The 26,375-nt window shown below is 39.0% G+C and overlaps 1 protein-coding gene across 1 annotated transcript in view; it reads right to left on the reverse strand.

The window, feature by feature from the left end:
• Window positions 1–26,375, reverse strand: part of GRIN2A (glutamate ionotropic receptor NMDA type subunit 2A) — a 375,390-nt gene that overhangs the window by 73,089 nt on the left and 275,926 nt on the right. Inside the window, exons 5-9 of the mRNA XM_006015496.2 lie at window positions 13,545–13,750; window positions 10,999–11,167; window positions 10,716–10,869; window positions 4,303–4,428; window positions 491–720 (exon numbers count right to left, since the gene is read on the reverse strand). Coding sequence (XP_006015558.2) covers window positions 491–720; window positions 4,303–4,428; window positions 10,716–10,869; window positions 10,999–11,167; window positions 13,545–13,750 — 885 coding nt within the window. The remainder of the gene's footprint in view (window positions 1–490; window positions 721–4,302; window positions 4,429–10,715; window positions 10,870–10,998; window positions 11,168–13,544; window positions 13,751–26,375) is intronic.

Below are 26,375 nucleotides of genomic sequence, written 5' to 3' on the forward strand. Positions count from 1 at the left end.
CAGGGAGAGGACACAGACAGATAGACAACTGAGTATGACTAGAAGAATAGTCTGAAATACTCATATTTTTTTAGGATTTTTAGTGGCTTTAATAAATTGGCTAGAAAAGATACAGCTCTTGTTAGAAAGAGGATCTAAATTTTAAAATAAAAACACCCTCAGCCAATGACCTTCATGTTTTTGAGCAATGCAAAAAAGACTAACTAGCATTTTCTAATTCAAGACTTTTTCATGTTGCTTGGGGGTTTTGTGTGACTAAAATCACTATTAACAGAGAGGTTAAAAACCCCACAGATGTACTGAAATCAACATCTGGTATCAATGTCTAATCTCAGCAATATTTAAGTTAATTATTGTTTATGTTCTGCCAACAAGAGAACCTGGAAGCTAAACCATGTCTATAATTTCATATCTATGTTACACCCCTCGAAGGGCTTTCAACATCAGTGATTAACTAACTAGGAAGAATGGGAAGCTGGAGAACACCTACCTTTTTATCACTCAGCCCAGTCACCTGGTCAACAAATTCCTCCTGAATCATAAATGCAGCCAAGTTGGCAGTGTAACTAGCCAGGAAGATGACAGCGAAGAATGCCCAAACTGACACCATGATTTTACTAGTTGTCCCTTTGGGGTTTTGAACAGGCACAGAGTTATTAAATACCAGACCCCAGAGCAACCACACGGCTTTCCCAATGGTAAAAGATGGTCCATGGGGAGCTGTAATTGCACAGAGCACAGTCATTTTAGTTTCACTTAAATTCAATTGGCATTAAAAGATAATACATGTTTAATGAAGCATTCATAAAAATAGGTGGTTAAAAATTGTCAGTATTAATCTGCCCTATTCCTGATGGAATACATTCACAGTTTTAACATCTCTATTGAATATTGTAATTGCAGTTATTTCCATATTTATTAAAACATTCCAACATTTCTCAAGGTGGAATATGCCAAAATCCATTTTAAATGGAAACTGAAAAGTTGTGCACAAGATTTGGATAAGAAGCAAAAAAATACTATTTATCTCCTACTAAAATGTAAGCCACAGAATTTTCCCTATTAATAACCTATCAGCAGCAGCAAAAAAATGTAAAATGCAGTAAGTCCAGTCAGGTTAGTATTTTATAAATAAATATAAATAATTTTATCAAGCCTTTTTCCCAAGTTTTTTTTTTAACTATGCTTCTTAAGCATAATGCACTCGGATATTAATTTCAACTAGTTAATTTAATTGGAAATCCTCTCTCTTCTTTAATTATTTATATTCAGAAAATTAAATTCTGAGTTTAATAGTTCATCTGCTTTTAAGTAAGTTTCCTTTCTAAGTAATCATTAAGTCCTATATGCAACAAAATGTTTAAGTACATACTGGAGTACACAAGTCACTCCATTCATAGATTCATAGATGTTAGGGTCGGAAGGGACCTCAATAGATCATCGAGTCTGACCCCCATTAGCTACAAAGAAACTAAGTACCTTATCAGAACCAAATAAATACACATTCTTCATAAATGCACACAGTTAATTCCCGTTGACTTGAATTGTAATGCATCAGGGAGAAACAAATGACCCAAATAATCCCAGGGGTTTGTTTGTTTATTTAGTTGTTTGTTTAACAGATTTTAATGTAAATCTCCATACAAGAGATGTAACACAAGTGTTACACTTGTGTAACACAAGGCCAACATAGAACTGAGTCTCTAAGAGTGACAGACTTGAATAAAGAAGCTTTGTGTCAATTTAAAAGGCATTTATTTGGAGAGCCTTATTACAGTAGGCTACCAGAAAATGAGATTTAATAGTATCTACTTAACTCACTCCTTACAGACCTGGTTGATAAGCATTAAATTCTGTATAATGCAAGATTTACTGATGACAATTTTAAGTCCCTAGACAAAACAATATACAATGTATATATAAAAGAAAGACAAGGGATATAAAAGGGATATCCTAATCCTACTCAGAGAATGTCCATACACTTAATTTATGCTCTTATTTTAATAGAAATCTGCTGTTAATTCAATGTTAATGTCTAATGTAACAGTACAACACAAAGACTAAGACTATTTGCTTCTCTGATTTTGGTGCCAGTTTGGAAATAGTGCAACAAACTTATGGAGCTAGCTTCTGGTTTATGAAAGCACCTTTGAGCAGATATAATGGATAAAGTATACTTTTCGTACAGTGGTGATAAGAAAAGCATAAACCAAGAAGACTGAGTATAAAAGCTGAAATTCTGGTGTTGTTCAAGGGGGTGGGTGACCAAAGGTAAACTCTCATAAAGCCTAATCCTACAATTTGTGTGTGTGTGTGTGTGAGCAGGACTAACCCTTATTAAATTCTAAGACTTTGAAATTTGGAATGAAAGAGGGTACTTGCATAATTTAACCATACTCGCATCAGTGTAAACTGGCAGGATCTGGTTTAAGTTTTGCCTTCCTTTTTTGAAAGAGCAGTCCTCTGTAGGGGGTCAGAGGAACCTCAAGAGATCATTTAATACACTACTCTGAGGCAGGGTCAAGTAAATGAAGAAGACGTTAAATTGTGTAACGTGTTTTTAGAAACCTGTGCTGATGGGGATTCTGCAGCCTCCATAGTTGGATGCTCCAGTGTCTAACTACCCTTAAAGTTAGAATGATTTTTCTATTACCTAAAATAAATCTTCATTGCTGCGAGCTCAACAAATTATTCCATGTTCTACCTTAGGCAGAAATGGAGAACAACTGATCATCATCCTCTTGAAGACATATGATTTCAATTCAGTTTTCTCTTTCACAAAATAAACAGAACCATTTTCATCCATTTCTCATAATAGGGCATGATGGTCTTGTTTTTGCCTATATTTTCCTCAGTTTACCTATATCTTGCTTAATGGATGGTACCCACAACTGGAACTACTTCTTATCAGTGGAGGCCTCACCAGAATAATTACCTTCTATATAATATGTCTACACATGCCTTTTTGGACTCATTTTATATTCAGTCTACAGTTCACTATAACCCTCATCTTTTCTTCAGTGTTTTTTCCTAGTTAGTTATTCCTCATTTTGTAGATGTGCATTGGATTTCTTCTTTGAAGTGTAATACTTTCAACTTATTTTTATTAACAGATTAATGCTAAAAATTCTACATTCAGTCATTTAGCTCTAGTAAGCAACAGTATCATTACTATAAAACAATGATATATGTTCTTGAATAATTAAATAAATGAAAAGTAATATCTCTTTAGCTCTACAGATGCAATTTTTCAAAAACATTAATTTTGGTTTAAGTAAGGTCAGTCACATTTTAATGTTACATTAACAGTGAAATACTTTGGTCATCAATAGATTTATGACTAGTACAGATCATCTTTTTTTCTCTGAAAATAACAGATAGGCATAATACTGAATATACTTCGATATCTGATGAATTATCAATCTACTGATATTATTTGGATATTTGTGTGATTTACAATTTAATAAATTAAATTTTAAAGCTGAAAGTAAAATGATGAAGGCAGGTGCACACCACAGAAGATGAAATACCGATTATGGGTGGCAACAATGCTACTAAGATAAATTCAGGGGTATTGGTTGTAACCCTGTTGGTCTAGGGACATAGGTAGACAAGGATCTTTCAGTAAATGTGATATCTTTTACTAGACCAACTAAATAGTTGGAACAATTTTTCCAAATATTTAGTTGGCCTAATAAAAGAACTTTCCTGACTAAGATCAATTATAATTTGATTTAATTTGTACATTCCCCAACATTTGCTGCAGTGGCATATTTTGAAATTATATTCATATTTCTGGTAAGAAGGCAAAGGTCATACAGCTGCACTTGCTAAACATTGGTCTTCCAAGCCCCCCACTGTAGGGCTGAATTCATTGCAAGAGAATCCTATATTTGTAAAACAATTATTAGATACTGCTTAATGACCATATTGTTAAGAGTCAGTGTACTGTTTTAAATGAGCAGAGCAGGCAATGGGAATGTGGGGTGAAAGGAAAATGGAATCAGGCTCATGTGTATAGTTATAATTGGTTTCTCATTCCAATTGTTTTCCACATTAATACTCTGTGTCTAATACAGTACATTGATCATCATATTATTTCAATTCTCTATACCATAAATTATCTATCTTTCTCAGTGTGTGTCACTGAATCACTGGAACACACGCTCCCAAGCAGATAAATATTTAATTAATAAGTAAATACAGTTCTGTAGCTGCTCATATTATTTTAATCACTTTTTAAATGGGGGTGAGGGGGGTGTTGTTTTACAAAGTCCTTGATTTGGAAAACATAAAGCTTACCTTTCCCCTTTGCTAAGTTCCTGTTATATCCTACAGGGCTAAAGTACTCAAATATAAAGACAGCCATGGCGGACACAATGAGAAGCATCACAAACATCATCACCCAGACAGAAGCACTAAAAGGCTCTGCAGCAAAACAAACAAGAGAAACAGAAACACAGTTCATTAAACCAGTCACAGCACAACAAGAATTCTAATGTCCTGGGCTAGGCAAGCCTAGCAACTCTCTTTAAATTGACTTTTCACAACCAAAATACTAGAAAATAGCTAATCAACATCATATAAAGAGGTCAGTTTGACTGAAATACTGAGGAAAAGAGGGAGAACTGGTGACCTATCCTTGCTCACTGCTAGATAGACATAAGATAAAATCAATTAAGCATTCATCTTAAATATGAACTGAAATTCAAAATGGAAGACTGTACTCACATACTTCAGTGAGCAATGCCTATGTTCATATTGATTGATATGCATTCATTTGATTAATCATGTGTAACCCCTTTTGTTTTTTAATTATATCAATATCTTGTCATTCTCTGTTTATATAACCAGTAATGTGTGCATATACACACATCATCACAATGCCTAACCTTTCAACAAAGCAATTGAAGATTAATTAATTCAATAAATCAACTGAATATATACCTAAGTGACAGTGATAGACTAAATAAGGGCTGAAGTGCCTATCCCTCTCTCTCTTTCATACATATATATGTATTTGACAAACAGAAAGTGCTTGAAAAGAAGTAACTTGAAAATAACAACCTTGAAGCTTTAAGGAACATTTAACCACCTTTATTTAGGAAATGATAGGTATTGCTATCTGAACCAAACCAATACTCCTATTTACAGCTTATCTCAAAGTGACCTTTCACTTTATTTATAGTATTGCTATGAGTCTATAGAAATATTAGGGTTTTGACACATCAAAAAGATTTAGGCTCTTTGCTGTAAGGGTAAGGTAGGACAGTTTATCTGGACACCTCTTATAAGGGTCTGGGAAAAGAACTTTTTGTGTTCCTTTTCCCTCTATTTCCACTAAGCAAGGTCTCTAATTGTTTCTACTTTATGCAAAAATATTCTTTATGCAAGACGTTTTTAGTCCCCCACATAATTTTTTTAAGCAGCCCTTCCATGAAATACAGCAATAATTTTGCTGTACTTGAATTGCATGCTTTGAAAAAAATAGGACTGGGAAACCAAAGGAGCTTGAAATGACTATTATTAAATGACCATTTCAAATGCCAGGAATTCAACTTGCCAAAACAGAGGGATGTAGTTATAATATATATGGACATGAGAGAACAGCATCCTTTTTAAGCTTTAAAGTATTATTTCCTTCTAAATATTTCCTTGCCTGAACAAATGTTCTCTCTTGTTTTCTGCAGCCCTATAACATTCAAATTCTGCCTATTACTGGAAACAAAATTAGTGTAACAGCATGATAATAGAATATTTCAAAATAGGACAAAATCAGAACACATGGAAAGAGCTTGTTCTTCTGTCTTGTAAGACCCAAGAGATATTGCTTCTTAACTTGTCTTTTCTTTGAATTTAAATTAACATCTGAACTTTAACATGTGAAATATCCTAGTTACTACAAGAAAAATAGTATCAATTAGCATTAAAGACTTGGAAAAGCCATTAGATGATCTGGATTGGTTTAGTTTAGAGCAGGGATTGCCAACCTGTAGCGGACATGTGTCATAAGTAGGGCAGGCAGACACTGTGTGTGGCACATCACAGATTGCAGAAGGGGGCAGGTAGCAAAGGGCAGGGAGCAGAAAGCAGAGTAGCAGAGCAGGAAGGGGCACAGGGTAGGGAGCAGAAAGAAGACCAACAGATCAGGTAGGGGTAGGGGATTGGATTGGGGAGGATGGAGGACACATCTGTCAAAAAAGTTGGCCCCCACTGGTTTAGAATTTAGAAGTCAAGCAGGACTAGTAGTTGTTTTTGCAACAATTTGACAAATGGCTGAACTCTCTCAACATCAATTGCTTGTGATAGAATCTCGCCATTTTGAACTGAATTGGCTCAAACCCTTCAAACAGACATTCCTCTGGTATTACATGAAGCCTAGAAACCAAGTTTCAATTTGTTCTAAAGAAGGAGTTGAAGAGTGGGGCTGGGGTTCAGGTCAGGTCTTTTGTTTATTTTTCTTAAAGAGGGGTTGGGTTCAGACCTATCTTTCAAGCAAATATTTTGCCTACCCCAGAGTTTAGCAAGCAAAATAAAAGGAAACTTTTAAAAAGGAAACAGTTCAAAAGTTGACAGAGACATGGGAATCCCTTTTTCAAACACCAGGTTTGGTTAATAAGGAACATTTAATGTACTCTGATATTAATTGGAGGAAAAACTGAATAAAATGTAAAAAGGTTAAAGAGTTTTGGGGTGTGTTTTTTAAAGGAAGAGGAATACCATATAAATGAAAAGCAGACTGAATTTGGTTAAACCTAGTTATGATTCAGTTTGAAATATTGATGAGAGGAGATATACCTCAATCTTTAAACCTTTCTTTTTAGAAATAGTGGAACATCTCAGAACTTTTCTAATAAAGAATAATGATATATAGAAAATAACTGAGACTGTCTACAGCATGACAGCTGAAATTAAAGTTGTCAGAATCTAAATAAGGCAAATGACAGGAAGACAATGCAACCAAACTGGCTTATAAACAGTAGTGAAAGCAGAATGTTTAAATAATATAAGAAGTTTGGTAATGAGTTTGAGAATTAAAAAAGATGAAGTGAGGCAAAATAAAAAATTAATTAAAAAAGCAGAAGTAGCATTGAACAGCAAATATAGAATAAATCAAATAACTAAGTGGATATTTACATCCTGCATAGCTTAATAAAGCTGGTTCAACCCTGTTTTCTGCAGCATGTAAAACAGTACAGAAGAGGCCATAGGCAAGCACCAAATATTCAACAACAGTCAACCCCAAAATTACAGGAAACTATTAATAACAATTTGTTAGTATTTCTAAATTAAAGTATAATTTGCACAATTTGTTTGGAAATTGAGAGCATAGATCATCAAAAGAGGATTTGCTTAACTGTCTTAGGTTGTCTCAGAAATAAAACCAAGGGGAAAAAAATGCCAGAGAGAATATAATTTACCTATGGAGGCAAGTACTTGGGGTCACCCCAGCTCATGGGAGGCAATCCAGGCGATTAGGGGCCCTGGCAAAATTAATTATCAAAGAACATTATCAGCTACAACAGCCAAAAAAAGCCAATAACTGATAATGTTAATTTTCCTTTTATTGGTGCCAATCCGATACGTAACTAATATATTGGTGCACCTCTAGCTACAACGTCACTCTTACACTTAACAATTAATTTAAATACATTATGCTGCTTTTTATACCTGTTCATACGACACAGCCAATTCAAATTGCAACTGGCAGTGCAGTTCCACTTGTGTATAGGAAAATAAAATTGGGTCTCAGAAGTTTATCAGGACGACTACAAAACTCATGTCATGGGACACAGCTTTCCATGAAAAGGGCCATCTTAGCTTTCAAAGTTGCATATGTGCCAAATAAATTGTTGTGTCAAGTTTTCAGAAGACAAGTAAAGTGGATGGTAAAATATATGGACACATGCAACATGTTCAGGAAAAACAGTATGCATTTTTTAAGTGATATTTTCTACATGGAATGACTTTACTTTCAGTACTGAATGAAAATAATTGGTGGGCAGATTTGGATAACTCAATGATTTATTGGAATAAAAAATATGAATCCAGACCAGAGGTGGGCAAAATGCAGCCCGCGGGCCAGAGGCAGCCCACCAGGCCGTTCTATATGGCCTGCAATGGCAGCAAGGAGGGCATGCCAAAGTGACTCACTCCAAGGCTCTCCTGGAAGACTAGTGCTGGGCAGCCCAAGTGACAGCAGGGGGTTGGTGCATGTGCCTGACAGGCAATCAGGGATGGCCCCACTTCTTGGCTGCCCTCGTGCCAGCCCTCAGCAATCTCCAGCAGGCTGGGAGGCTTGTGGGAGCACCCCCAGCTTATGGCCTTGGCCATTGCAGGCAGCTATGTCCCACCCAGCCAAAGAGCAACTGTGTTCCATTCACTCCCAATCCAAGCTACACAGCTTAGAGAAACCCACAGAGATTGGCTCAATTCTGCTTCAGGCTTTTTAAATGTCTGTACCTAGCCTTGGTGATCTAAAGCTACTATGCTATTATATGGTAAGATACATAATAAACTGCATCACTGCTGTGTCTGTTGTGACTGAGGTGTCTAAAAAATTGAATTTTTTTCCTGAGTTACCAGGAAATGTATAAATCCTAATAACACTGGTATTGAAATTGCTGTACTCCCATCCTTTCCCAGTGTACAACAGTCTGCAAACCCTACAGAGTGAGATGTACTGGTGAACTATAAGGAGGTAAAATATTTTAAAGAACACCGTGGCCCAGGAAGTGGTGTGAAAAATACCTCATTGAAATGTTAAGTGACACTTTCTGATGGATTTTGTAAGACAGCTCTAGGTCTCCTCAGCTACAATTAAGTTTAGTTCAGCCCCTATAAATGGAAACATTAAGGAAGAGCTAAAAGCAAATGGGGAGAAGAATAAAAGGGAAAAGAATAAGGCAAAAAAGAATGTCAGAAAAGTAAGGGGAAGAGAGAGAGAGAGAGAGAGAGAGAGAGAGAGAGAAAATAGAAATGCTTCCTCGAGGCCCTGTGCTCAAACCCACCACTGCAACACCCAGAAGCACAGATAAAAAACTGACTCAAAGTTGGTCAAAATAATGGTGTCCTGTGTATTATTCAGGGAAAGATGCTCAGGAAATAATACTGAACTTTTAGGCTAAGTACAGATATTCAAAAAAGCCTGAGGAGGAATCGATCTAAGTTCTGTGGTCTTCTGTAAGTGGCATAGGTTAGATCTATAGTGAACAGAACATGGGTTCGCCCTTTGGTGGTAGCGGCATGCAGACTGCCTGCACTGGCCAAGGACAGGACATTGAGGGCACTCCTGCCTACTTCCCAGCATGCCCCATGGGCTCCCTGGGCTGCCAGACATTGCTTAGCACAGCTGAATGACCAGGCCATCCCTGGCTGGCTGCTGGACATGGGTGAGCATTTCCCCCTCCCCCTGCTACAGGGCCACAGGCATCTCTCAGCTGCAGGCAGGCAGTGCAGGGGGTGTGGAAAGGGAGGTGTCTTTGTCCCTGCTTGAACCCTATCATAAAGCACCCTGTAATGTACATGCAGACCTGACACAGAGCCCAGGAGAACCCAGGCAAGCAGCCTAGCTGGGCTGCTGGGCACAGATGAGCATTCCCCCCGCCCTTTGCACTGCCTGCCTGCAGCTGACAGATGATGTGGCAACGGAGGGGGGAAGCTCACCTGTAGCTGGCAGCCCGGTTGGGCTCTGGGAGCTGCACATGCTCATGGGGTTCTCTTGGGCTCACTGAGGTCCATGTGTATACCACAGGGTGCTTCATGACAGGGTTTATGCAGGGACACAGATGACTCCATTCCCTCCCATGCTTCCTGCCTGTGGCTGATTGCTGGCTGGAACCAAGAGGCGGGACTCTGGAAAGGGTCTGTGCTGACTTGGTTCTGTGACAGCTTGGGGGCAGGGCCCACTGGGCGCTCAGCTAGAGCAGCCAAAAATGGGGTGAATGTTAGCATACCTCTCAGCAAGAGGAGGCTAGTGGAGGAATGCAAAGGAACCTGGGATGCTTGTGGACAGCGAGGCAACCTAACTTGAATCAATAGGGACCTGGTACTGAAGTTTGATGCACCAGTCTAACCTAAATCAATAAAATTTGAGTGTATATCAATCCAGATCTATCTTAAACTTGGCTCTGCCATTTTTAGACTAGCCTATGTATGCCAAACTTGTGTTCTGTTATGAGTTTAGAACAGTTTCTGGTCACTTACACCAGTAAAAGTATAATGTCTGTGTCTGGTCTTAAAGCCAAGTGCCTCTGCTGCCAACAGGCAGATGTATACCCACTGAAAAAATCTAATTTTTATTATTTTTTCTGCTTACAGCAGTTTTCTTTTACCTTGTGAACACATTGTTGATTAGCAAAGGAACACTTTTTTATTATGGACTTAAGTACTAATTTTCATATAGGCAGAGCATAATATCTTTATGAGGTAGTGCTTTAGAGCAGAATTTTTTTGAAAAAAGTTGTTCATGATGAAATCTTAATCATTTAGATCCCAGTTACTTCACCTTAAACTACTAGTCTTCTCTATGCTGTGCTATGCACCTTACTCACATTAATAGATAGGCCTGCTGTCCAAACAATCTAAAGTTTAATTCAAAAATGGACAGAAATGTGTCAGAGAAAACGTCTATACACTATATAGGTTAACAAAGAGTGAAACCTGTCAAAGTCTAAAGCAACACAATTAAGTGATTTGGAAAGGGAAAATCATACCTAGAAATGCAGATGGAGAAACCGTGCCATTACTCCGTGAAACCATGACACTAATTCCAGTCTCAACAAATGGCACTGAAAAGTCAACCACTTCTGAACGTTCTTCATTAATAGTGAGAGAACCTACAGCCATAACTGCCCTTTGATAGACCACCTAAACAAGGAAAAGAAACAAGAAGAGATAATAATTTCACTCACTGATGAAACATCACGTCTCCAAATAAATTTAAAATACATATTGCTAAGTTTTTACTTAAGAGCTCTTTTACCTAACAGAACTTACTTCACCAATCATTCCATTCCATACGTTATTGACTTTTTTGCCATGCTTCCCATTGGTCACAAGGTACAGGTCATATGTGAACTTCACAGTTTTAGATAACTTCTTCAGAATGTCAATGCAGAATCCCTTGCAGCATTTCTTTACATTCATTCCTTCATTAGTTGAGTTGCTGTCAACAGAAGAGAAAGACACAAGCAGTCTTGTGAAAAAAAACAGGATATTTCTTATGAAAAAGGTTCACTGTACTGATCAGCTGGGAGATGGAGGCAAAAGGGAAGTAAGTGTGATATCTATATGGTGTTAAAAATAATATTCTTCCTTCTCCTGTATTAATATGTTCCTTCAGAGCATGATTCATAGTATTTATAAATGAAGGAGACATTCTACATATAATCAAATAAATAATAAAACAACAATATAAATAGTATAAGTACTACAAAGAGAATCCATTAGGAATAGGTGGGATTGTGTGGCAGCACACTGCTGTGAAATAACTCCAAAAGTACCAGAACCAATTTCACAAGGCAAAGACAGTTATTTACACTGATGAAACTTGCCCTGGGCCCTGTTTAAAACTCACCAATTGTACCTAAAACAAAATACTCTTAATAGAAAAGTACCTTTAACACGTTAAGCTAATTCAGTGATAAATTAATAACCTATCAGGTCTAAGTTGGTCAGAACATGAGTACAAGTGACTTAAATCAACCTTTTGCCATATTGAGAAGAACATTGCAGGGGCCCAGAGAACAGTTATAGCCTGAGATTATTGTTTGAATTAGTCTTTTTAACTTTCCATCTTGACTACTTAGCAGTTATGAAATTCTCCAACATGACAGTTGTATGAAGTCATTGCAGTCAGTAGTGCTACACTGACACCATGGGCAAAATTCTTGCAGTTCCAAAAGGCAGCTCTCCACCTTGGTATTCTGCCTCTTTTAAATACCACAACTCTCATGACATGAAACAAATTCTGCACATTTAGAGAAAGCAGACTATCAAAAACCAAGAGCATCCCTGGGGATCCAAAAAGAGAATGTTTTGCTCACTTGAACACATATTGCATGACCATGATATGTATTCAGCACAGGTCTAAGAGAGAACTATATATATATATAGCTCAGGGTCTGATCAAATGCTATTACAGTAAACCAAAAAGCTTCCCTGAGCTTTAATGGCTTTGGATCAGGGCCTATCATACCAATATTACACACATTGATTAACTCTCACAGCACTTGAGTGAGGGAGGTACGGTCTTCTGTCATTATATTAATTTAACAAATAAGCAAACAAAGTGTGCCTACAGATGTTCAGTGCTCCACTCTAACTCATGGCTCTGTTCCACACCCCCTCACCCTCAGCTTTGGCCATTCAAAGCAGCCACAGCTCTGCACTACTGCTCACCCTTCCCTACCCTAGTCCTTGTCCTTGTGAAAAATTAACACAGGAGGGAAAACAAATTCCCTGAGGTACTCTGCTTTAGAGTGCCTTAATCTAATATTTCATTTGACCAGGGTTCATTTTTCACACAATCGGCCATTTTAAAAGCATTTTGCAGCACAGCTGTAGCATGCTTTCAGGGGCCTGGTCGTGTGAAAAATGTTGCTTGTGTAAACGAAAAGTGGACAAAGGCGTGATCCATTTACTGGAGTCAATGAAAATTTTCCCACTGACTTCAGTGGACTAGCCCTAAATGACTACCCAATAGCACAGAACAAGTAAATACTTTGGAAATAAAAATCAAAGGACATTTTTATAACCAGCATGTCACGCATTCCACCTCAGAGAGCTTTGTCTTACTAAATATCAAGCATAATTTTTTCTTCAGGAGTTATCATTCTCAAACTATTGACAATTAAGGAAAAAGAAAATTTCATCATAGTTAGATACAGAGTAAATGCTTGTTAAAGTATAATTTGATTTTAGAATATGGAATCTACTTCTATACGACTTGTACGACTAAAACTGAATTAACACGCATCAATTTATAGTTGTATAAAGTATGCATAAAGTTAACCAAAACTAGTGGGGCATTTATACTCATACATTTGTCTGCTCTGACATGCCAGAGACCCAGCATGTTGGATGCGCCTGGTGGTGCATTGATACATTTGTATAAATGGTGAGATGTGCATCAGCGCTGAGAAAATGGCGGCAGCACGCTTTTGAACTAGCATCTTCAATGTGTTTTAGCTCAAAGCATGCTGACACCATTTTCTCAGTGCTGTCACACATTTTGCCATTTAAACAAATGCATGCGATGTAGCACCAGGCGCTTTTAAAAGCACCTGGCACTGCAGCACAAGCATGTGTACAAACGTCCAAAGTGTGTATCACACCAACTTGCAGAAATGAAAAATACGTACTTAGATAGGAATGAGAGAAAGAGGGAACACAGAGGGAAAGGGGGAAAAAAAAGGAGATGAGAACAAATGGAAATATAGTGAAGAAAAAAATACCAGGACAAAAGGCATGATTAACCAGAAGTAAAGCTATCCCTATGATGTGTCCTAGAGAAATATGTTACACAGTAAGTTTTTACTTACTTAATTTTGACAAATTTGTGGCATGGAACCGTGTTTTTCACACAAGATTCTGTCAAAGGATCCACATCTTCAACTACAACAAAGGGGGCCTCCTCCAAGGTAACAATACTCAAGTGGTTGTCATCTGGATCGCTGTCTATAAAAGAACTAAATCTTGGCCATACGGAATACTTCAGGCTCAGTGTCTTGTTCTCCCACTTGCCCACCTGAAACATGAAGACACATACAATGCTGACATCTGCTAGCTCATGGCTCTCATTATTAGAGATGTAACATTTAGTGTACTAGCCAGAGCTACATCAAACCATATTGGGAAGGTTGTTGTCTTAACGGTTTGTTCTCACAATTGATTTAGAAATACCCAGCTGACACTTAGAAACCACAATAGTCAAGTTAATTGAGCAAACATGATTTTAAGAGACAAAACATAAATGAGCATCTTTCAGCTTCCCATAAGAAAACTGGTTTCTACTATATATCCTGGAGTTACAATGCAATCAAATCTTTAATGAATAATATTTACATCTGCAATCAGAACCTTGATTAAAATGTCTTCAGAAAGAAATTTTTGTCTGTTGATTTTATGCAATGGCAGTTGGCAAAATAATTACCATTTTATTCATCTCTCCTTTTACCCATCTCCAGCAACTTGTTTACCAAACCAAGATAACTAACATTTTTATTAAAACATCAACTTCTAGGTAACAAATTAATAAAAACATGCTAAATATGTCTTTAGTGAAACTTCACAGCTAGTTCAAGCCAGTTTTTAGGTCAATCCAAATACTAATTGAAACTTCATTTTCGCAGTTGTATTAACTCATCAGAATATTATTCTTGTGTTTACCGGGCTCAGAAGTTCAGAATCATTTATTAATTTCAGTTTTAAGAGCTGACTGAAATAAAGTGCCAAGCATTTCATTTTGTTCTATGACCTGTTAAAATTGGCCAAGATCTAATTTTGTATTTGACAAGTAAATTACAATTGTGCATATTTTACTTCTCATTAGAAATAATTTATTCTATATAGTTTCAGTTAAAGTATAATAACCTTAAAAAATCAGCAAGTAAGCAAAGCCTCTCCATTTAGAGTGAATAATATAAATAATATCTTCCTCCCACATCCCTTTTGGGCCTCTTTGGAAAGCAATCCATATTTTACATTGACATTTTGTTTTACATATTTCTGCTCACACTGTTCTCCTCTTTTTATAATCATTCCTGTCATGGGTGTCTGGTGCCTCTTGAGTTGGGGGAGGCGGGGGGGGGGGGGGGGCTTGGTGGGGAAAGGGGGGGGGGGCACTTGTGAGTGAAATCGGCCGTGATCACGCGGCCGATTTCACTCACAGTAAAAGTGGCCGTGCCGTTTCCAGAACTCCTGCGGTCACTTCCAGAAGCGGCGCAGCTGCTTTTGCTGGCGGCCCTGCTCCACTACTGGTACTCACAGGGGGGACACTGATGCTGCCTACTGGCTAAACAGGGAGCACAGCCAGACAGGGGGCACACCAGCGCTCTCAGGGGGTGCATGTGCACCCCTGTGCACCCCCTACATGTCGCCCCTGATTCCTGCATTAATAGCCCTGATCCAGATCTAACTTACATTAGTTTTACATCTCCATTGTTGCACTGACTTCAGTAGGCTTAACTTCATTTTGAAACAGCCATTGAGATTAGTATTTCAGCGAACAATCTCATTCTCCACTCAACCAATCTTGACTTCTGCTGTCAGACCACCAAAAAGATAGTTCTAGAACCTACTAAGATTTCAACTGAAGTTCCAAAAAAACCCAAAATTTAATAAGTTCTCTGAAACTGCCTCTGTGGCACAGTGGAGGGCATCTGGGGATAGTGTGGTACTGATGTTCCCACAATCCTCATATGGGGATAAATGTCTCATCACCGATCCCTCAGGAAAATTCCCTGGATTCGATCTTCCCCAGTGGACTGCCTAAGAATATCACAAGGCAATTGCGACCACCTCCTTTAACCAGGAAGTATCACTCAAGGAGCAACTGCAGTCATGAATCCAAGTATATAGATTGTTCCCACAGTCCACTGCTAGCTTTCACTATTTGCTGGCACTGTCACTGACATCCACTAGACTACTACAGAATCTGCCCATTGGTCACCACTGATCAATGGCTTTATGAAGAAAACAACTAACAAACAGCAAATATTTCTTCAATAATTTCTAAACTTCCTCTAGCATTCCCTGTTCAGATTCTGTTTAACTTCTTTGCCTCTGTAACTGAGCATTTTCTTGAGCTTTACAATTACAGTGATTATAAATAAGTTATCAAGCTATTTGACAGACATTCCAGGACTTTTCACAATCCTTGAGTAATTTTGCTAAGCCAGTTGTAATACAATCATGAGTCTGATAACTATTTGCCTTTCCAGAAAAACAGGTTAAAACCAATGGTGCAATATGTCATGCCAAGCTCATGAAAGCAAAATAATTAGTGGTAATACACATTAGCACTTGAAAGAATACTAATGCTACCTTTTTGCCAGCCTTCAAAGGAGCCTAAATAGTTCCAGGAGCAATCAAGGTCAAATTATAAATTGAGAAATGGCAATAGCGGGAATAAAAATCACAGTTTGAAGTATCACTTTCACATGAATTACTTGGTTTCAGAACCATGAATTTGACCATATACAGCGCTGGAAGCTACAGACCCCAAATCTGCAGTCTACAGCCCTGAAGAACCAAGAGATGGAGTGCAAGAGATGGACTGCCCATTCATGTCATGGGCTTGTCTTGATGTAAATCAACTGACATAAGACCTTTGCCCATTTAACAAACTGTGACAGGCTGAAAAATCAAACCCCTAACCTTGAGAACTGCACAGAGAGGGTTTTTAGAAAAAAATGGGACTGTTATAAGTTTGTAGACAGCAATAGGCAAATGTACCAACCAAAACCCTTTTGCAACACAGGTGGCATTCCATTCATTTAGCTGTTGCTGCTGTAGCCTCCTCATAAGCTTTTTCATTCAAAGAGGTCAATCTGTGACATTCCTAACAGAGTCAGAGCGTGCAACATAAGTTAATGTACTCTGATAATTTCTGCTAACTTTTCAAACCATGAATTATAATATTCTGGAGAGATATAAGACATTCTATTAATTATTTGAATGTCATAATGTCCTGAAGCACCTCAAATATCTATGGTATTAAGTTATGAGCCGCAGTCCCAAATTCCCAAAGCATTTAAAATCTATGCCTTGAATCAGTAAAGCACTTGAATAGAGTCCTATTGAGGGCAGCGTTTAAGCAATGACCTCTCCAATCTCACTTCCATTCAACTTTTATGTTTTTGGTTTCTCAAGATACATGGGGACTAGCAAATCAATAGGACTCCTTGTTGAATTTTGAAAACAGGTATAATGGATGCTGATCTTCTATACATTATAGGAAGGATGTTCAAAGGATCCAAGTGGATTTAGGCTAAAAACAAGTGGGATTTCTCCCTGGACAGAGTCTTTTATTCTGAGATCCTACAAATGAACAAACCCATTGTTCAACTTTAAGAATTTACGAAGTACTGAGATGACACTTCTTTCCCCTAGACAACCTAAGTTATTTCAAGTGAATTGCCATCAAACTTTGACTCTTCCCTTGCTTGTTTTGATGCAAGTCACCCTGAGACAATCAGAGCAGGGCTAAACTCCACATCTGATTTTATCCTTAGTTTCCCAACTCTAAACTAATGGGAGCTCCAAAGCGTACTTTGAGAGTTCCAACCCGAAATTCAACCAAAACATTAGGCCTGTGCAAATAGGGAACTATTCGATTCAGATTTGGATGAGTCAGATGTCAGAGATTCAATTCAGAGATCCAAATCATTTTTCCGATTTGATTCGGCTAAAATCGCTTCGGAAGATTCGGAGCCGATTCGGAGATTCGGCCATAGGGTATAATGGAAATATCTATAACTTTGTTATCTTTTAGCTGATTTGGATGAAACTTGCACAGGTGGTAGCATCTTCTGTGAGCAGGACATGTGCCACGTTTCAAGGTGATAGGTGAAGGGGTTCTGGGACCCTGCACCTCAAAGTCCTGAAAGCAAAATTCATGTCATGTGTGTGTGTTATGCCACAGTGAGGTGAAAACTGCAAGGATGGTAGCTCTTGCCGAGGCCACAAAGCCTGCACAGTTTCAAGAAGATAGGTGCAGAGGTTTGGGGGAAACTCAAGCTGTGGACAAGCAAAACTTGTGACATGAGTGACACTGGGTGTTAAGGCACAGCAGCGTAAAAGCTTCAGGCCTGCTAGCCCCTGCTGAGGCCACAGAGCCTGCCAGCTGTCAAAGAGATAGGTGCAGGGGCTTCTGGGTTCTGGGGTCCTGCACCTCTAGCTGCTGACAGGCAAAACTCATGTCATAGGTGCTTGTGCAACTGTGTCTGTCTTGGGGCAGAGAGGGGGGTGAGGGGAACTACTGCAGGCCTGGCTGCTAGGACCTGCTATGGCCACAAAACCTGCCAGCTGTTAAGGAGACAGGTGCAGGGGGGTTCTGGGGCCCTGCATCCCTAGCTGCTGACAGGCAAAATTTGTGACATGGGTGCTTGTGCAACTAACTGTCTCTGTCTTGGAGCAGAAGCAGTTCCTGGCTCTGTATTGATTCTTTCCTCTCCTTAGTCTGTGGTTTTGTAGGTATTAATCCTTGCTCATTAACTCATTATCCTCACCAGCTACTGTGTATTGAGCTGGTCCCTGAATCATGATTGATTGGTAACACAGTAGCTTAGTAGCTAGGCCTGCAGTAGTTCCCCCTTCCCAACCCCCGTCCCCCCCAAGACAGACACATGTGCAGACGAGCACACACATGCAAGAATGTGTGTTTGCTATGCCACAAATATTTTTGTGCTGCTGCTTTGTGCCCCCCCACACATGGTCCAGCATGTGCCAAATTGTCCCAGGTGGGATAGGTGAAGCTGGGGCCAACAGCCTTACCCAGAGTCCTGGGGGCACCAGCGGCACCAATCCAGCTGCAAAGAGCCTGGCCAGCAGTCACAGCATAGTTCTCAATGGCCAGGCTCCGTTTCTGGTGGCATACATTGCTGCCACATGCACTACCCTGCTTTTGTTTTGGGGGGGGAGAGGGGGGTTGGTGTTTTTTTGACACCAGGATCTCCCAGTGTCAAATTAGCAGCATGGCAAATTGGTGCATATGCAGTTTGTGGTACCTCAAACAGCCTGGATCACAGCCTGGCTTGGTGGCACTGGCTTGAGGTGATGCCCCATGGACAAACAACAGTGGCAGCACCTTGATTACTCTCCTTGATTTGCTTGCAAGCAGTGGAGGAGGCTGGGGTGAATTTCTTGGATAAGTCCATCGTCAAGAAAAGTAAGGAGACATCTACCCACTCGGCAGCCTTGGACCTTGCTCTGGTCTCCAGGCCTGGCTCTTGGCGAGTGCAATCGTCTGCCCCTCAGGGTCACTCTGTACCCCAAGGTACCTGGCCAGAGAGAAGGCAGCAATGAGCTGGGATCCTGGCTCCTGCCCAGTTTGGGAGGAGGGGGCAAATGAGAGCTGAGTAGCACTGGGACCAGGGGGGATTCACATCTTCCCACTAGTAGAGCAGGATAAGACATCTGGGGGTGCTGTCCTGTGCCATGTGGGGGCTTACTATCCCTGCACATCTCTCCCGGAGCCCCAGTCACACTGGCACCATTGCAGATGGGCCTTGGGAGTCACTTGAGAGAAGCTTCACCTCAGTCCCTCAGAAGGCTGAGAGGCTGGAGCTGGGCTGGGCTGGGCTGGGGGGTGGGAGTAGCTCAGTCTGGTGCACAAGCCCCAGCTCCCAGGGAGCGGAAGGCTCCAAGCTATTAGTACAGGTTATTGTTCTTTCCATTAGCAAACTTAAAATCTATGTCACTTGAAGCTCACAAGATTTTTGTTTTTATATGCTGGCTAAGAATGTTACTCTTTATAAAACAGTTTGGTGTAAGTTTGGCATATGTTAGAATGTGGCTTGTGGCAGAAGAGCAGGAAATCCTGCTCTGGGGATTAAAAAAAAAAAATAGGTAAAAGAGCTCTAAGGTTAGGAATAATCTGAACCAGATGGATTTTCTGGATGTTTAGGGAAAAAAAAACAACAAACACAAACCTGAGTAGTGGTGTCTCAATGGGTGTATAAGAGGACAGTTTTGAATGAAATTGTGAGTCCCAAAAGGGAAATTATTAATAAAAACAGGGAAAGGGAGGGGGAGAATTAAAATGGAATCTTGAGTAGTTTGGTCATTTGCAGGAAGAAATCAAGTATCTGTAAGGCAGTTCCCAACTTAAGGATCCCATATAATCAAAATCCCATGGATTCTGCTGCTGAATGTGGCACTCCTGGACTAGTGTAGAAGACAAGGAAGATATAGCCATTTCTCTCAAGTATGTCTTTTAAAGTATCTTTTCTTATTCTGACAGCCATCTAATTGAGCATTTAAAGCAGAAAAAAAAAATTTGGAATTTTGTATTATGTAACCTGGAAGAAGGAACCATGGAGTAGTTCAAAGACAGGCCTGAAAAATGTGATTTATTCTCCAGCCCTAAACCCAATTAGCTAGATTTAGTTACCATCTGCAGCAAATAGATCTATAGAAAAGAGATTTGTGTGCTTAGAGTGCAAAGAGCATAAAAGAGAGCTCTGGAAAGAGCGCTCTACTGCTTAAAAACCTAAAGAATCCAATTAAAGTCAATAGAAAAGTGAAAATAAGCTTAGGGTAAGCAGGCACTACAGTAATGGGGTCATGGGTAAATCTTGGTAGATAAAAGACTAAAAAAAATTGTGTTAATATGGAGTTTAAAGGACATATTTCTAACTTAAAGTAACATACTCATAGAATGCTGCATTTATCCCCCAAACTATAAACAGAGAAATCCAAACCTGCTACGATATGAAATTGCAGCAATTTTAACACAAACATTTTTAATTCTTTCCTATAGAAATACTATATGAACTAACCATCAGATCAGGATGAACAGCTGTAGTTCTTAATAAGATTTTAAAATGGGACACTGGGTTTTTCAGATATTGCCCAAATGGTATGACCTCAGTCCCAGAGAACAATGGGAAACTGTAGCTATTGTGAAAAAAAGCAATAGAATTCTCTGTAGGATAATATTCTTTAGCAGAAGAGATTTTGATTCTTAGTAAAAGGGCAATGAATCTTAAAAATATATATATTCTTCGTACACAAATAGTTTTGAATTATTGCTTTAAGCACAAAATTCAACTCAGTGGATGCGTCTACATGAGACGCTTTACTGTGCATTAGACTAATCTAATGCACAGTAAAACATCACTGTCTACATGCCCATGTCAATTACTGTGCTGTTAGTCCAATGTACTGTTTGCTAGTACCAATATATACAAGTACTAGAAAAACAGCCCATTAACTAATGTGCCGGAGTGCATGTGTAGACCCTGACTGGGAGCAATTTGCTCCTGGTCTGCCCAGGCAGCAAGGGCCCACTGCTGTCTGGCTAAGCCCCTATCTCCATGGGTTGGGGGGAGCTGTCCAGATTGTAGGGAAGTGGCCTCCCAGCCACATAGAGTTCAGAACTTATGCTGATTTCTGAGGGGCTGTTCTGGCTCTGGGGGCAGCTGTTTTCCAGCCACATGGGAACCAGGGCTGATCCTGATCTCTACAGGACTGGGAGGCAGCTGCCCCCAGAACCAGAACAGCTCTCCCATCCTTGCCGAGATTGGAATCTGTCTCAATCTCCACATGACTGGGAGGTCTGCCCCCATAGCCAAAACATCTCTCCCCACACAGAGATTGGGATGGCCCCCTAGGCTGGCACCTAGGGTAGACTGGAGCTCCCTCTGGCTGTTGCAGGGCGGCAAAGCAGGGCAGAACAAACCTGGACTGAACTGCTCTCAACAGGAGTATGTTCACAAGCATGCCCGGGAGTGCTTTAATGAGCTTGAATTTTCTGCACAGAAAATTAAGGTGCATTAATTGCACATGTAGATGCACCCAATGTAAACTACTGAAATGCAACCAACATTTGGCACAACATATAAATATGCATTTATATATATACAAATTAATAAGCTTCTTTTAACCTCCAGCATTCTTTCAGTTATGTCATGCATCTTCACCTGGAAGACTGTAGATATTGTGAAAAAGGCAATGGAATTCTCTGTTGGAAAAAAATTCTTCAGCAGCTGAAATTATTATTCTTGGTAAACACCAATTCTGGAAAAATCCCTTTAAACACCCCAGGATGAATGTGAAAATATACCAGGCAGCTGAGATGATTCAGAAGCTTTTTGATGTCAGATGGAAATATCTGTTGCTAGATCCTCACCTCATCCAGCCTTTACTAAAGTAGACCTCAGAATCAGCTGAACAAAATATATTCCACCTTTTGTATATGTTCATTTCTGCAGACTGCATGTAGCAATAGCTGATGAACAAGATGATGAATTGCTTGCTGGTTTTCTGTACAACTATCTGGTCTAGAAAAAACCCCAACATATAGAATTGCTCATTACTGTGTTTCACAGAAACACTTTTTGCTGCACATGCTGATGTAGCTGCAAGTTCTAAGCATAAGGATAGAACACAGGATGAATAAAACTAGGTTACCAGTCCAGTGAAGAGAACTGCAGAAGATGTTAGTTCCTGCACTGCGCACTGATACTGGCACAGGTAGAACGACACTGACAGGACTTCACAGGCAAATCAAGTGCCAGCATTTTTTTTTAAATAAAAACAAATTAAATATTTTTGGAGCCTCACACTTGCATTAAGAAAGTAATATTGTACAAACGCATAGTCTGATACATTCTATTTGGTAGGAAAACTAGCTGTTTCCTCTAATCTACCTGGTCATACCAAGAGGGAATTCTTCAGACTAATTTTTAGTTAATGACTGAAAAATGGAAGATGTGCTAAATTAAGTCTTCCAGTTTAGTAACAACACACATCTGCAGGACAAGTCAGGAAATTGAAATCCTCTTAGAAGAAAACTCTATCTGTAATATAGTTCATACCACAAGGTATCACGTGCTGCAAGGCACAGAAACCTGAAGTCACTTTATATTTTTGAAGGTTCCTGCCACATGATAGCTTTTTATTTGGAGTCACAATTTCAAAAGTTAGAATGCTATATGAGTATATTCATTTATTACTGACAGGAAACACTCTTGATTGTCACCTGCTTACAAGTTCAGTTGAGAAGTTATGCAGGGCATAAGAAGTAGAATTGCCACCTAAAGCAAACCCTGTGGAAGTTCTAAAGGCAGGAGCAGGGGCAATGGGATCTGAGAGCAGGGGCAAGGAAAACAGGATCTGAGACCAGAAACATGTGGATTCTGAGGGGAGGGGAACAGCACTCTTACCCACACTGGGAACTCCACAGTCCCAGCTAAACTTTGCCAACACCAAAAGCCTTAGGGCACTTGTACATGTGATAATGTCACATAACAAAAATGTCCCTTTGTGTGGATTAATAGTGTCATATATTACATATATATGAGTTTTGTGGGTTTTAAATGAGTTTGCATCGTTGTAAATGGAACTACATCCCAATGTAGTTTAGTTTGCAATGTTGCAACTTGGAATGTTGCAGCCATTACTCAGCTCACGCCCCAGCTGTGGGAAAGGTGGGCAGGCTCTCTAGAAAAAAAAGGATTGAGCCCCTCACTGCTTCTGCCTTCAGCAGTCCTGCAGCCAGCAGGATGCCTAAGACCACCGAGGAATGGGCTGGCTTGCCCCTGGAGCAGTGTGGGGAGATGGCAGGAAGGCAATTGAGTGTGCTAGTTGACAAAGAAGATGAGGAGGGCCACCAGGATAATAATGTGTATACAGTGATAGAAAAATAAAACCTACCATTTCAATTAAAAACTCACCGTTTCAATTTAGGGGGCATAGAATTAAAACCCCATCACATGTATAAGCACTCTTATAAGGCAAATGAAAGTTCACTGGCATGCATGCATACAATGACTTACAATTTTAACTCATCTATAAACAGTCGCTAGGGTCACATTCAGGCTAGGAAAATAGATTGTTTCCATTTTAACTAGTGTGACAATGGACTTGATGTCAAAAGGTAGCTGGGACAAGTTGTGTTATGAAGTGTACCACTACATCTACTCTAAGCGCATAATCCTATTAGTCAGTACATACTAGATCCATGACAGAGCTGCTTAAAAGAAAATTCCAAAGCAAGCAAATAGACAGCTATTTTAGTTGTTCTAATTAAAATGTTTATATTTTCCTCATTTTGTAATAAGCTACCATTGTGTGGAGTGAATTCCCATACAAATCTGCAGTTTCACTATATCTGCTTCAAATGCAACTGCAATCTCCTGAGAAATCGTACTATATTTCTTCCATGATATGTTTTTATCACCACCATAATTTAAAAATAAAATGTCTTGCAAAATCTGAATCAGTATTCTGATCTTCAGTTCTCCTCAAAAATACTGCTGTTTCATCTGCAGTCCTGTATATAGTGGATTTCCCCTCTATTGGCTATGCTATCTGAAAACTAGCAGCCAGATGGATGCCTCTATGAAGAACTTAGTTCATTTAATCACACCCAGGGAATTCCCTACCCCCAACCTATGTTTTTTATTACATATATATTTTTTACAAGTGCCATTGTAAATAGTATAGCAAGGGATAAGCCCTACTCTTAGATGTACCATGTGTCATATAAAACTTATGGAACTGACTTATCTAACTTAATCAAAGTAAAATCAAACTCTAGCTCACACACAATAATTGCTATGTGAATGCAAAGTTAAAGATGTGTGGGTAGAATTTTAATCAGTTTGGATGTATAGATGTTAAAGGTTTCTACAACAACATTTGATTAGCAACTCAGACTAATCACTCAGCTGTGTTGTACACACCATATGTAATATCTGCTATTTCTGTTTTTTTTAATTGAGTGTATAGCAAAAATTGGCTTTTAAAGCCTCTCTAATTTTGTGTACATTTAAAAAGGGTTTCTTTTTTGACTTGCACTAGAAATATCAGATGCTCACATCTCTCTATATGTTGGTTAAACTGTCAAATGTTGGGATGACAAACAGTAATATCATTCAAGGAAAAAAACTGTATTGCAGAACTCATGAAATGAGCATGTAGCAAATCTTAAGTTACAGCTTCATTTGACATTACCCTAAACATCAGTTTTCCAGCACAATGAAGGGCCCAAGGACAATATTGCTAAGGGCAATGTTTTAAAGGTTGCTACAGGTAATGTATTTCCTGTTTGTATTTTTAACATACCAGCCTGCTGCCTTCGTAGATAAGAAAGTTACATGATAGTATACAAATATTTTAATTTTGAAGGTCTCTTTTACATAAGGTTTATATTTCAGTATAATTAGGTCTCATTTATGTTACAAAATAAACACCCTAAAAACATATGGGATTTTCCAAGCAACAGAATTATTTTTTTTCTAGGAAGTTAATTTGTAGTTTGTGATTATCAATTATATTGGCTTTACTGTATTACTTCAATATTGGAGTGATAGTATTTCTGCATTTGATTTTTCTTGGCTTAAAAAAAATAAGGATATTGCCCTTGCCTAAAAATATTTGCATTTAAAAGGTCCCAACAGGCTGTAAAATCCATATCTTAAGTGCATTATTGGGGCAGACGAGGTAGAGAAGTCCTACTTTGCAGTGGTGAACATGGTAAGAGAATTGCAGGTACTATTGCTTACCAACTCATTTTTTTTCTCCAGAGTTAGCTCAATTACACGGTGGGCATATCAGTGGACACATCTACATGTGCCTCCAACTGCACAACTAGCAAGTAGCCTCAACTAGCACAACTAGCGTGCCTCCAACTGCTCTAGCAAGTACTAAATGACTGCACAGTAACCGCCATTACTACACAGTCCAGGGATCACATAGTTCATTTCCGACCCCACTGTGCAGTAACTCATTGCTATTGCACGGTAGCATCAGAGTCACAGGTTATGCCCTCCAGCGCTACGTCACGATAAGCTACAGTGATGTGGTGTTCGTGTAGACACGTCCTGTTAGAGCTATGGGCAGTATTTAATAAAGGTAGAGTTTCAGTAAAACGTGCAACATTATACTCACCTCATTACAAACAGTCTTGCCTGAAAACTAGCTCCTTTGCCTATTAAGATTGACAGAAACAATAGGAATGTTGACATCACAAGCTTGGGGAGCTTTTTTCGAGCCTGTCACTATACCTGGGAAGATAACTGTTGAATCTGGTCATTTTCAGTCTCATTACCATTAACATCTGACTTTTTAGAAATATGACTGTACACATCTTTCTGTACTCACTCCAAGCTCAGATCCAAAGTTCTGGTGTTTTCCCTTACAAAGACTCAACATGTTTTATTTTTCAATTGGGAATGTGTATCTTTTTTCAGCCTACAACAAACAAGCTATGCCTTAATGGATTTTCTGCAAACTAAACCTTTCAGCTAAAGCACCAAGCATGGGTACCATTTAGTCCAAAAGGAGAAATGTTATCTAAATAAAAACAGATTATTACACAAATAAAGCTGGAATAAGTTTTCACATTAAATCTTGTACCTTTAGGATAAAGCTGGGTAGAAACCACTTCACATTAAACAGAAGCAATTATTCTTTATTACATAAATGACAAAGTAACTACACTGCAATTTTATGTACATTAGTTACACTACAAGGACTAGTAGACTTTGTACCATCAGTATTTTACATGAGTGAAACATATAATTAAACATTAGGACTTGGATTTTTTTCCATATACAGTTGCAAGCAATTTCTGATATTTTACTAAACTAAATTGTGACACAAACAGAAAATGGAGGTAAACTTGTGCTTATCAGGAAACCAAT

The sequence above is a fragment of the Alligator sinensis genome, unplaced genomic scaffold (genome assembly GCF_000455745.1).
Source record: "Alligator sinensis unplaced genomic scaffold, ASM45574v1 scaffold73_1, whole genome shotgun sequence".
Taxonomy (NCBI): Eukaryota; Metazoa; Chordata; order Crocodylia; family Alligatoridae; genus Alligator; species Alligator sinensis.